Source organism: Rana temporaria, chromosome 6 (genome assembly GCF_905171775.1).
Source record: "Rana temporaria chromosome 6, aRanTem1.1, whole genome shotgun sequence".
NCBI lineage: Eukaryota > Metazoa > Chordata > Amphibia > Anura > Ranidae > Rana > Rana temporaria.
The window spans coordinates 205,775,567-205,789,130 of NC_053494.1; the positions used below are offsets into that span (position 1 = coordinate 205,775,567).

The 13,564-nt window shown below is 45.4% G+C and overlaps 2 protein-coding genes across 2 annotated transcripts in view; one reads left to right on the forward strand and one right to left on the reverse strand.

Moving 5' to 3' along the window:
• The window catches only part of GLB1L (galactosidase beta 1 like), a 32,725-nt gene extending 25,795 nt beyond the window's left edge, over positions 1–6,930 (forward strand). Inside the window, exons 12-16 of the mRNA XM_040358149.1 lie at positions 520–609; positions 693–806; positions 3,180–3,311; positions 3,465–3,689; positions 6,313–6,930. Of these exons, the coding sequence (XP_040214083.1) occupies positions 520–609; positions 693–806; positions 3,180–3,311; positions 3,465–3,689; positions 6,313–6,516 (765 nt within the window). The 3' untranslated portion in view covers positions 6,517–6,930. The remainder of the gene's footprint in view (positions 1–519; positions 610–692; positions 807–3,179; positions 3,312–3,464; positions 3,690–6,312) is intronic.
• Positions 6,931–9,394: 2,464 nt separating this feature from the next.
• Positions 9,395–13,564, reverse strand: part of ANKZF1 (ankyrin repeat and zinc finger peptidyl tRNA hydrolase 1) — a 53,095-nt gene continuing 48,925 nt past the window's right edge. The window contains exon 16 of the mRNA XM_040358150.1: positions 9,395–9,770. Coding sequence (XP_040214084.1) covers positions 9,644–9,770 — 127 coding nt within the window. The 3' untranslated portion in view covers positions 9,395–9,643. The remainder of the gene's footprint in view (positions 9,771–13,564) is intronic.

Genomic DNA, 13,564 nt, shown 5'->3' on the forward strand with positions numbered 1-13,564 from the left:
CAGGCCACAAGGGCACTGCAGTAAATAAACAAGATTCTGCGTAGAGTAAGTTATAAATTCACAAATAATATAAGAATATACAGTGACTTGGAGTTTAAAGAAGAGGCCCTAGACATGTTAGAATTAGTGCATTTTCACACCCCACATCTTCTACAAGGGAAGAAGCTACAGTCTCTTAAACAGTCTGAGCTGTTTAGGTTTCTCTACCAGGCTTGGGGCTACCCTATCCCTAAGGAAGGGCACTTTCTTGAAGAGGATGTTGGACCTATGTGGTAAAACCGGGCTCAGTTTTGTCATTTTTCAGAATTTGCCAAAGCCTATAAGTTAATTTCTTGACCCTGTAATGCTGAGTGGAAAATATAGTAATTATCGGCCATAAAGAACTATCACCCAACAAATGTTAATTATTTAATGAAATCTGCTCATCCAGTTGACTTTGTTCATAGCCCTCTTCTAGTATTCAGGTATGTTGTTTTTTAGACTGGAATCCTTATTGGTCTTTTTTTTTTTTATATACAGATTGGTGATCTTGCAGATCTTTTAGAGGTTTTCTCGAGAGGTGACCCCTTTGTGACCCAATACCCCATTACCTTTGAGGATATGAAACAGGTAAGGTCTGCATTCCTGCTGCATGTATATCTACTAAATAATCTTTGCCAAACTCAACTAATTTGTCCTCTGTCTTGTCTCAGGTTTTTGGATTTGTATGGTATAGGACCAGCCTACCCTCAGACATCCCGATCCTCACTCCTCTCTCATCGCAAGTTTCAGGCGTCCATGACCGGGCGTACATTTCAGTTGGCGGGGTAATAAGTCGTCACTGTGTTATTATGTCCTATAAATGTACTTATAGATCAATGCTACACAATGTTTTAAGTGAAATAAGATAATTTATATCTGTACTCGTGCGTACATTATAAAGTTGGATGCCAGGCGTGAGATTTTATTGCATACTTACATTGGTCCAGCTTGGCACAAGTGTGCATATTTCATAAAAAGAGGGCTGCTGGGGAAGCGGACATTCTGCTTTGTAGTCGGCACTACTACAGTCATGGCAGAGATCTACCCAGTCCTATGCCGAGCACCTTCCCCTCTGCACAATGACTACAAGGGGTCACTCACTTGGCACTGCCACCATTCATAGAATGCCTTTTTTTTTTTTTTTTTTTAGGAATATAAGGCATTCTCTGATTGGATAAGGTGGAGAGGAGGGGAATTGATCTCATGATCATCACATTCTTCAGAGAACACAATTAGGTAGATTCAGGTACATTTGCTAAACTTGCGGCGGCGTAGCTTAGCGTGTTTAGGCTACGCCGCCGTAAGATAGCTAGGCAAGTACATGATTCACAATGTACTTGCCTGCTAAGTTACGGCGGCGTAGCCTAAAGCGGGCGGGTGTAAGGACGCCTAATTCAAATGTGTGTAAGGGGGCGTGTTTTATCTTAATGGGGCTTGACCTTATGTTTTTGACGTTTATTTATAACTGCGCATGCGCCGGGCGCCTACAATCCCCAGTGTGCATTGCGGCTAAGTATGCCGCACGGGCCTATTGATTTCGACGTGGACGTAAATCGCTATTCGTGGAGGACTTACGCAAACAACGTAAAAATTTTGAATCTCAAAGCAGGAACGGCGGCCATACTTTAACATTACTATTCCATCTAATAGATGGAAATAACTTTAGGTCTGAAAATGCCTTACGGAAACGGCGTAAATGTACTGCGGCGGCTGGGCGTACGTTCGTGAATCGGCGTATCTACTAATTTATATATTCTACGCCGACCGCAATGGAAGCGCCACCTAGCGGCCAGCCTCAATATTGCAACCTAAAATAGGACGGCGCAAGCCGTCGTATCTTAGATATGTTTAAGCGTATCTCTGTTTGAGAATACACTTAAACATAAGTCGGCGTAGATTCTGAGTTAGGTCGGCTTATCTACTGATAAGCCGGCCTAACTCTTACTGAATCTACCTAATTGTATTCATTGAAAAAAAGAAATAAAAGTATTTCATATGAAGTATGGGATGGGCCAATGCTTCATACTTAATAGGCGATTGTAGTCCAGGCTTGCTGTCTGTGCCCTCACTGGGAGATTCACCCTTACGGTTTGTGTTGATAACCATTATCTAGTGCAGTGGTGTCCAAACTACGGCCCTTTGCCTGTCTTTATCCGGCCCTTGGGGCACTTTTCCACCTACAGATGCAAGACACTATTCCTCACACTCCAATTCACTATACAAGTGGTCTCCAAACTGTGGCCTTTTGCCTGCCTTTATCTGGCCTTTGAGGCACTATTGCTTCCACTGACACAAATGATCCTTAACCACCTCTCCCACTGACACCAACCGTGGGCGCTATTCCTCCCACTGACACCAACCGTGGGCGCTATTCCTCCCACTGACACCAACCGTGGGCGCTATTCCTCCCACTGACACCAACCGTGGGCGCTATTCCTCCCACTGACACCAACCGTGGGCGCTATTCCTCCCACTGACACCAACCGTGGGCGCTATTCCTCCCTCTGACACCAACCGTGGGCGCTATTCCTCCCACTGACACCAACCGTGGGCGCTATTCCTCCCACTGACACCAACCTTGGGCGCTATTCCTCCCACTGACACCAACCGTGGGCGCTATTCCTCCCACTGACACCAACCATGGGCGCTATTCCTCCCACTGACACCAACCATGGGCGCTATTCCTCCCACTGACACCAACCATGGGCGCTATTCCTCCCACTGACACCAACCATGGGCGCTATTCCTCCCACTGACACCAACCATGGGCACACTATTCCTCCCACTGACACCAATCATGGGCACACTATTCCTCCCACTGACACCAATCATGGGCACACTATTCCTCCCACTGACACCAATCATGGGCACACTATTCCTCCCGCTGACACCAATCATGGGCACACTATTCCTCCCACTGACACAAATGATGAGGGCGCTATTCCTTTCACTGACACCAATGATGGGGGCGCTATTCCTTTCACTGACACCATTAATGGGGGCGCTTTTCCTCCCACTGACACCAATGATGGGCCAATTATTTACTCATTAATGTGAGTACCAATGAGCAGTAAGAGAACACAACCCTGTTTATTGGCACCAGCAAGATGGAAAATAGTTTTTTATTTCCCATGCAAGCTTGTATTTTCTTTACACAGCGATTCTGCGGTGTGCTGGAGAGAGACAGCCTCAAGGATGTCAATGTGACGGGGATCGCAGGAGAACATCTGGATGTTCTGGTGGAAAATATGGGGAGGATCAATTTTGGGGCAGTTGTGAATGAATTCAAGGTAATGAGAATCGCATCACTTTCCTTCTACTGTGAACACGCAACTGAAAGGGAAGCACATTTATTGTCCTTTTTATTAGCAGTGTGTGGACAGCAGTCCATGTATTTCTTTTTTTTTTTTTTTATGGCGCAATGTTTTTTTTTATTGTTCTAGGGTTTGGTGGGAAACCTGACTCTGGGGGGTGACATCCTCAGAGATTGGGTGGTGTACTCGCTGGATATAGATGGCCAAATTGCAGCAGGCTGGCCGCACGTCCCAGACAATAACATCAGGATGAATGCAAATTTGCAGAACAGAAGTGGTCCGACCTTCTACAGCGGAACGTTTCAAATCAGCGCAGTGGGGGACACATTCCTAAAACTTCCCAAATGGACAAAGGTAACAAAAAAAAGGAAACGAAATATGATCTTTTTACTAAATACAGTAAAACCTTGGTTTGAGAGTAACTTGGTTTGAGAGCGTTTTGCAAGACGGGCAAAATGTTTTCATAAATGTTGCCTTGATATACAAGCGATGTCCTGATATAAGAGTAGCGTCATGTCACAACTGAGTATGAAAAAGAGAGGAGCCTCTAAGTGTAGCAATATGGTTACATTTAATGAAGGTACAACATTTAGCAACATATTGCTACACCTAGACCCCTTTCACACTGACACGTTTTGCAGCCGGTTCAGCGCTAAAAATAGCGCTGCTACACCGCCTGAAAAAATGGTGCCCTGCAGGCTTCAATGTGAAAGCCCCGAAGGCTTTCACACGGAAGCGGTGCGCTAGCAGGACCGCTCCAAAAGTCCTGCTAGCCGCATCTTTGGAGTGGTATAGGAGTGGGCTGTTTACTGCTCCTTCCCATTGAAATCAATGGGAAACTGCGGTAATCCTGCCCGCAATGTACCTATACAAAGGCGCATTGGGGGCGGTAATAACCCTTTTCGGCTGCTAGCGGGGGTTAAAACCGCACCGCTAGCGGCCGAATATCGTAGTAAAAGATTTGCAAGATCTCAGTTTAGGAATGAGATCTCCATGGAAGGTCCTGGTGCCGTAGCCATCCCCGGGGACATCTGTGAGGCCCTGCCTACGTCACCAGTGCCTAAAAAGACCAGAAAGTCGGAACACACCAAGGTAACAAAATAACTTTTCACTTTTTTTGTTTTCAAACAAAGGACATTTGGATGATTTCACATCAGCAGGCAGAGCTGCATTCTGATGTGAAATTTAGTGAAAGGTCTGCTTTAACCACTTTACGTCCAGGCAATTGACAAAAGACGGCCACAAGGTGGCTCTCAATTGCCGGGAGGACGTCTATGGACGTCCTCCGGCCACTGGGGGGGCGCGCAAGCTCCCGCGGCATCACTGAAGTGCCGATGCGCGTGCCTGGCGGCCGCGATGTCCGCCTGGCAGCCGCGATCGACGGATACACGGACAAGGACGTGGATCTCTGTGTGTAAACACACAGATCCACGCCCTGTCAGGGAGAGAGGAGACCGATGCTGTGTCCCTTGTACATAGGGACACAGATCGGTCACCCCCCCCCCACACACAGTTAGAAACACTCCCAGTTTACACATTTAACCCCTTCCTCGCCCCCTAGTGTTAACCCCTTCACTGCCAGTCACATTTATACAGTAATCAATGCATTTTTATAGCAGTGTTCGCTGTATAAATGTGAATGGTCCCAAAAATGTGTCAAAAGTGTCCGCCGTAATGTCGCAGTCCCAATAAAAATCGCAGATCGCCGCCATTACTAGTAAAAAAGAAATCATAATTCTGTCCCCTATTTTGTAGGCGCTATAACGTTTGCGCAAACCAGTCGCTTATTGCGATTTTATTTAATTTTTTTAAATAAAAATACGTAGAATAATGCGTATCGGCCTAAACTGAGAATTATTTAAAAAAAAAAAAAAATGGCTATTTATTATAGCAAAAAGTAAAAAATATTGTTTTTTTCTTCTTCAAAATTGTCGCTCTTTTTTTGTTTATAGCGCAAAAAATAAAAACCGCAGAGGTGATCAAATACCACCAAAAGAAAGCTCTATTTGTGGGAAAAAAAGGACGTCAATTTTGTTTGGGAGCCACGTTGCACGACCGCGCAAATGTCAGTTAAAGCGACGCAGTGCCGGAAGCTGAAATTTCGCCTGGGCACGAAGGGGGTTTATGTGCCCAGTAAGCAAGTGGTTAATTGAATTGGGTTGTCATACGTACCAAAACGCAAAAAAAGGGACCACTTTTAGTAAAGCGGTGCACTACAATGTGGTGGATTCAGGAACGAATTGCGCCCTCTTACGGAGGCGCAGTGTACTGTTTTAACGCTGCGCCTCCGTAAATTACGTGCGCTACGCTTCATTCATGAAGCAGTAGCTACGTAATTTGCGCGGCCGCTCCTTAAAAATGCCCGGCGTAAGGGCGCGTAATTTAAATGATCCTGTAGGGGGCGTGGATCATTTAAATTAGGCACGTTCCCGAAGTGCATTGCGACGCGGGAACGACGGGTATACTTAGCATTGGCTGTCCCTGCTAATAGCAGGAGCAGCCTTACGCGGAACCCGACGAACGTAAACGACGTAAACTGCGTACGTAGGGCGCGCGTACGGTTGTGAATCGGCGTTAGTATGCAATTTGCATACTCTACGCTGACCACTACAGGAATGCCACCTAGCGGCCAGCGTCAGATTGCAGCCTACGATACGACGGCATAAGAGCCTTATGCCAGTCATATCTTAGGCTGCAGTCGGCGTATTGAGCTCTCTGAATCAGGAGAAGTCGATACGCCGGCGCAACAAAGCAATTGCGCTGCGTATCTATGGTTACGCAGACGCAATTGCTTTCTGAATCTACCCCACTGTATCTCAGAGCTCTATGCATTCAAGGGGTTTAAGCTTGTTTTCTGTGTCCAATTTACTGCAAGGCCAAGGTCATGGTAACATTATGTATTGTTCTGCCCATGCTAGAAATCCACCTATTTGTTTGTATGTTGTATTCTCGTTGGTTAATTATTATTTTCCTGCAGGGCCAGGTTTGGATAAACGGCTTCAACATCGGGAGATACTGGCCTGCTCGAGGGCCACAGATTACCCTGTATGTACCCAGCAATATTCTGAGCCTGTCGCAACCGAATCGCATCACCATACTGGAACTAGAACATGCTCCAGACTGGCCCGAGGCCATCTTTCTGGACCGACCCATCCTGAACGGCATTTTACCAGGAAGATGAGATTCTGCCGTTCCCATCTACTGAGGTTCATCGTCGATCTTCAACAGCACAAAATACAATTTTATTATAATGTCACATCAAAGTGTTATTGTTCTCAGTTAGACAGCCGAGATCTGTGGCCAGGGAAATAAATATCCTGGGATGGTCTATGGCTGTGCTGTTCTGCCAATAAGAAAAGTTTCTGGTTCATAATCAAAAAGTGTGAAGCCTGGTAGAACTAGAAATGGGAAAGCTGTGGTCCTCTGAGATCCAGAGGACTACAAGTCCAAGCAGGCAGCTACTGCTATGTGTTTTCTAAGAGTTTGAAGGCCACAGGTTGATCAGATTTGACCTAGAGGTGCACAGTGCCAAAAACCATCTCCTCTAATGGTGGGCAATGACAACGTAAATAATAAAATTCTCTATATTCTAAAAGACTGTGTAAGGCAGATATTGTATTCTTAAAAGAACTTGTAGATCTTGTGATTCCCCAGCTGTATTGAGCAACAGCTTTTAATGTACATCCATGTGCACCATAAGACTAACATTCCAGCTGACCATTGTCGGGGTGGGGGAGAAAAAACAATAGATGTATTTTCTTGCCATTGCTTCCACAAGAGTATTTCTGGAGTACATGCACCGTAAATACTCAAGTATAAGCCAAGTTTTTTTAGCACATTTTTTTGTGCTGAAAATGCCCCCCATGGCTTATACTCGAGTCACCTTTTTGCGCCTGATCTCCTGGAATTTGGGGACCCGGTACTGGCACACATGTAACCCCACTCTTCCTCTACAAGTGTGTTGTACAGGGGACCTAGGGCCGGGGAGCACCAATTTTTCAAAACCTGGGCACCCCTTCCACAGACTCCCATGTTAAACGGTCATTTCTCCGGTAAATTTGTGGACCCGGTACCAGCTGGTCTTAGGTTCCCCCCGGACCCCAAACTTGGCACACATGCATCTCTCCTCTACAAGTGTGCAAAGTTTGTTGTCTGGGGGACCTGCGGCTGGGGAGCACTTACCTGTCCAGGGCACCCGCGATGTCGGGTCCCGAAGCTGATCTGTCCCTCAGCTCTCGAGTGCTGCCGCCGCCATCTTCGGTAAGGGAATCGGGCAGTGAAGCATTGCGGCTTCACTTCCTGGTTCCATACTGCACTTGCGAGATCCCACTGGTCCCTGCTGTTTTTTTGGACCTGTGTGTCTCCCAGAAAACGGCGGGGGGGGGGGGTCGGGAGTAGGCGCTGGACGTGGCGTAAGTCTTCGCGGTGATCTATGCCCGGAAGTGGGAGCAAATATCTGGATTACACAGGTCCCCCCTCCCCCTGAAAGGTGCCAAATGCGACACCGCAGGGGGGAGGATTCCAAAAAGCGGAAGTTCAATTTTTGGGTGGAACTCCAATTTAACAACACAAAGGTGTGCCAAAGCTCAACTAATCCAAAATAATATCTTGTTGGAAATCCATATTGCCCCCAAGGTAACAACCACGTAAGCATTTCACCCTAAGTGGCTTTAGTAGGATCTCACCAAACATCACTCATCCGAGTAAAGGATTAAAAAAAATAAAAAAAAATAATGTATCTCAAAATCTGTAATATAATAATAAATATTTATTCATTAGATACAGTTGGCTAAAATTGTGATGGATAACACGAATTTCGTTAATTAGTCAGCCTGTCCACCATCTCACTTAATTTGTGTTGGCTTCGAGCATGACAATCCAAGCCTTCCAGAGCACCAAAAGACCCCCCTTATCACCAAGTGGAAATTCAACTGTCTGAAAGTCCAGGCATTTGGAACCCCCTGCAGTGCCAGGAGTTGTGGTCCCCACATGGCACTGTGCACCCATGATCCTACTTTCAGGACATTGCTATTAGCACAGGAAAGCCACAAAGTTCCTTAAATGCTCTGGAGATCTCATATAAAGAAACTCTTTATTGAAGAACTCGGCTCATAGGGCCAGATTCTCGTATACTGGCGTAAAACTATGCGGGCGTAACGTATCTCGTTTACGCTACGCGGCCGCAAGTTTTACGGGCAAGTGCTTGATGCACAAAGCACTTGCCTGTAAAGTTGCGGCGACGTGGCGTAAATCCTCCGCCTAATTCAAATGATCTAGGTAGGGGGCGTGGATCATTTAAATTAGGCTGGTTCCCGCGCCGACCCTAAAATTTCCCGACGTGCATAGCGCTAAATGACGTTGCAAGGACGTCATTGGTTTCGACGTTAACGTAAATGGCGTCCAGCGCCATTCACGGACAACTTACGCAAACGACGTACATTTTTAAATTTCAACGCGGGAAGGACGGCCATACTTAACATTGGTTGCCCCTCATATAGCAGGGGCAACTTTACGCGTCGCAAATGCAACAAAAACGTCGTAAATTCACTGCGTCGACCGCGTGTACGTTCGGGAATCTCGCGTAAATAGCTAATTTGCATAGACGACGGGGAAAACAATGTCGGCGACACCTAGTGGCGGGAAAAAAAATTGCATCTAAGATCTGACAGCGTAAGCCTGTTAGATCTAATGGATATCTATGCGTAACTGATTCTAAGAATCAGTCGCATAGATACAGCGGGCCAGATTAGGACTTACGACGGCGCAAATGGCGTTGAGCCGTCGTAAGCCCTTTGAGAATCTGGCCCTTAGCTTCTTAAGCTGACAGCACTTCCAATATTCTTACTCGTTGATTTTTCACTTAGAAACTCTTGTTGTACATGCCCCTGTGATTTATGCCAGGAATGGAAGACTCCTCCAGCGTAGTAGTAATGGCACGATGAGGAGTGACCACACACGGATCCAAGTTCTAAACATGTATGTTCGCAGGGTCCTTATTAAGCACTTTTCTTTTCTATTGGAAAGGGTTGCTGTGTTCTTAATACAAGCAGTGGCTCGAGGATTTTTCATGATAGGGTTCCTTCCTTTAATTTAAAAGCAGTTATTTTGATTTGGTCTGAGCACCAAAATCTCCTACATTTATTGGGCAATATACAAATTATGAACTGTATGAAGACTTTGGGTCCTCTGTTGATGGTCCTCACAAGATCCATCTTTAGGGATGAGGTAAGTACTGGCTGCAGCAGTGATCCTGTGTTGTAGCTCACAGTTCATGGACACACCATCTCCTCTTGTTAGAGGACAAGTAGTTACTTCTCAGATTTGCTGGACTGGCTCCGGCGATGTTCCTGTAAACAGCGGGTAGAACAGAAGGAGAAATCGAGGTATTCAAAAGGCACTTTTCCTAAAAGAGACTCTCCGCATAGCCAGCATCTCCTGCAAAAAAAAAAAAAAAAAGTCAGGTGCATGCTGGAAGCTAGAATGTATAGCCTAGTGTGATACTATAAAAACATTATAGAACTGAAATTTCATAGGCAGGGGCAAAGGTAATCATGAAATTCAGTTAATCTGTTAATAACATGAACTGCAGATAAAGATTTCACATTTCTGTGTTCACTCAGTAAATTATGTTAAAGAAAAAAAAAAAGGTCCCCCTGCAGGTATGTTTTAGGCAAACATACCTGTAAAACGAAGCCCTCCAGCGGCATGTCAGCTCATGTTCACGCCCGTTCTGGCTGGGCAGCGATTATGTTACTCCTGCACATGCCCGCGAGTCACGGTTTTGTGGCACAGCACTGTGAATAGACCTCACAATCAGTGTGTGGTCAGTGCCGGTGACATTGACGGTTGAAGCAGCCGGTGACATCTCCTAAATTGTGCAAGTTTAGGAGATATTCACTGTACTACAGATAAGCCTTATTATAGGCTGAACTAACACTGGATACACCATGACCTAGAGCAATGGGAACTTGATAAAAAAAAACCCTCCTAGCTGCTGTGGGATATTTTTCTTTATTTTAAATTTTAATATATTATGGAGAATGTAACAGGAGGAGCAGGAACAGAAAAGTTGAAGAGAACACACAAATCTCCCAGGTGTGCAGGAACAAAGTCAGATACAGTGCCTTGCGAAAGTATTCGGCCCCCTTGAACTTTGCGACCTTTTGCCACATTTCAGGCTTCAAACATAAAGATATAAAACTGTAATTTTTTTGAAGAATCAACAACAAGTGGGACACAATCATAAAGTGGAATGAAATTTATTGGATATTTCAAACTTTTTTAACAAATAAAAAACTGAAAAATTGGGCGTGCAAAATTATTCAGCCCCTTTACTTTCAGTGCAGCAAACTCTCTCCAGAAGTTCAGTGAGGATCTCTGAATGATCCAATGTTGACCTAAATGACTAATGATGATAAATATAATCCACCTGTGTGTAATTAAGTCTCCGTATAAATGCACCTGCACTGTGATAGTCTCAGAGGTCCGTTTTAAGCGCAGAGAGCATCATGAAGAACAAGGAACACACCAGGCAGGTCCGAGATACTGTTGTGGAGAAGTTTAAAGCCGGATTTTGATACAAAAAGATTTCCCAAGCTTTAAAACATCCCAAGGAGCACTGTGCAAGCGGTAATATTGAAATGAAAGGAGTATCAGACCACTGCAAATCTACGAAGACCTGGCAGTCCCTCTAAACTTTCAGCTCATACAAGGAGAAGACTGATCAGAGATGCAGCCAAGAGGCCCATGATCACTCTGGATGAACTGCAGAGATCTACAGCTGAGGTGGGAGACTCTGTCCATAGGACAACAATCAGTCCCTGTATACTGCACAAATCTGCCCTTTATGGAAGAGTGGCAAGAAGAAAGCCATTTCCTAAAGATATCCATAAAAAGTGCCGTTTAAAGTTTGCCACAAGCCACCTGGGAGACACACCAAACATGTGGAAGAAGGTGCTCTGGTCAGATGAAACCAAAATCCAACTTTTTGGAACAATGCAAAACGTTATGTTTGGCGTAAAAGCAACACAGCTCATCACCCTGAACACACCATCCCCACTGTGAAACATGGTGGTGGCAGCATCATGGTTTGGGCCTGCTTTTCTTCAGCAGGGACAGGGAAGATGGTTAAAATTGATGGGAAGATGGATGGAGCCAAATACAGGACCATTCTGGAAGAAAACCTGATGGAGTCTGCAAAAGACCTGAGACTGGGACGGAGATTTGTCTTCCAACAAGACAATGATCCAAAACATAAAGCAACATCTACAATGGAATGGTTCACACATAAACATATCCAGGTGTTAGAATGGCCAAGTCAAAGTCCAGACCTGAATCCAATCGAGAATCTGTGGAAAGAACTGAAAACTGCTGTTCACAAACGCTCTCCATCCAACCTCACTGAGCTCGAGCTGTTTTGCAAGGAGGAATGGGCAAAAATTTCAGTCTCTCGATGTGCAAAACTGATAGGGACATTCCCCAAGCGACTTACAGCTGTAATCGCAGCAAAAGGTGGGGCTACAAAGTATTAACTTAAGGGGGCTGAATAATTTTGCACGCCCAATTTTTCAGTTTTTTATTTGTTAAAAAAGTTTGAAATATCCAATAAATTTCGTTCCACTTTAGGATTGTGTCCCACTTGTTGTTGATTCTTCAAAAAAAATTACAGTTTTATATCTTTATGTTTGAAGCCTGAAATGTGGCAAAAGGTCGCAAAGTTCAAGGGGGCCGAATACTTTCGCAAGGCACTGTATAAGGCAGAGAGATCTTGCTGATGGAGTATCCAAAACTACAATTGTTACCTAACTGCAGAATGGTTGACACAAGATATCGGAAGCACTGATGGAGATTTAGGCTACATCCACACGTCAGCATTTTGAATCGCGGGCAGAATGACAAATCGCGGGACTTGCATTTGGGATGACATTCATTTCAATGACACCTCATATCACAGTGTGGGTCTGCCACGATTGTCGCGCGATACATCTTGCTGCAATCCCAGGAAGCATGTCGCCCAAAAAAAAGTTCAGGGGCTACTTTTGGGCGACATGCTTACCGCAATGCGGGTTGCCATGATTGCAGCGCAATTTATCACTCGACCATCGTGGCAGACCCGCACTGGGATTTGAGTGGTCTATCAAATGAATGGCATCTCAAATGTGAGTCCCACGATTGATCATTCACACATCGGCGCTTTCAAATAGCGAGCAGATTCAAACGCTGAAGTCTGAATGCAGCCCAACTAAAACCGGATCACTCAGAATCTGGTGCTGTGCATGGTGGACACTCACCTTCTAACTTCAGTTTGTTCAATTAAGCTTTGACAATAAAACTTTGAAAAGGCGATTGGTTTCTATGCAGAGCTGCACACGATTTTGTATGCCCAGTCTTTGAAAATAAAGGACTCTCTGGGGATTATTCACCGAGTCAGCAGACTTGATAGATTTGTATTGTGAAAATTAGCAGTAAAGAGAAACCATTGTGTAGCACTACACAGCAGGAAAGAGAACCAGGGGTATAAGAAGAGCAAAGATGGCTGCCGCCATGTACAAATACCGTATATACTCGAGTATAAGCCGAGTTTTTCAGCACATTTTTTGTGTGCTGAAAATGTCCCCCCTCGGCTTATACTCGAGTCACCTTTTTGCGCCTGATCTCCCGGACTTTGGGGTACCGGTACCGACCCCAGTTCCCCTCTACAAGTGTGCAAAGTTTGCTGTCTGGGGGACCTACGGGCAGGGAGAACGGATTTTTTAAAGCCGGGCACCCCTTCCATATACTTCCATGTTAAACATAAGTCTAGTCATGGACACAGTGAGGCATGGGCACAGTGAGGCATGGGCACAGTGAGGCAGAGTGAGGCATGGGCACAGTGAGGCATGGGCACAGTGAGGCATGCACATGGACACAGTGGGCCAGATTCAGATAGGAGATACGCCGTCGTATCTCTGAGTTCCGTCGGTCGTATCTATGCGGCTGATTCATAGAATCAGGTTACGCATAGATATCCCTAAGATCCGACAGGTGTAAGTGACTTACACCGTCGGATCTTAGGCTGCAATTCCAGGCCGGCCGCTAGGTGGCGCTTCCGTGTCTTTTACGCGTTGAATATGCTAATGAGCATTTACGCCGATTCAGAAACGAACGACTGCCCGCCGTTTTTTTTTTTACGTCGTTTGCGTTCGGCTTTTTCCCTATAGCAGGGGTAAGTGCGGCGTATCCTATGTTAA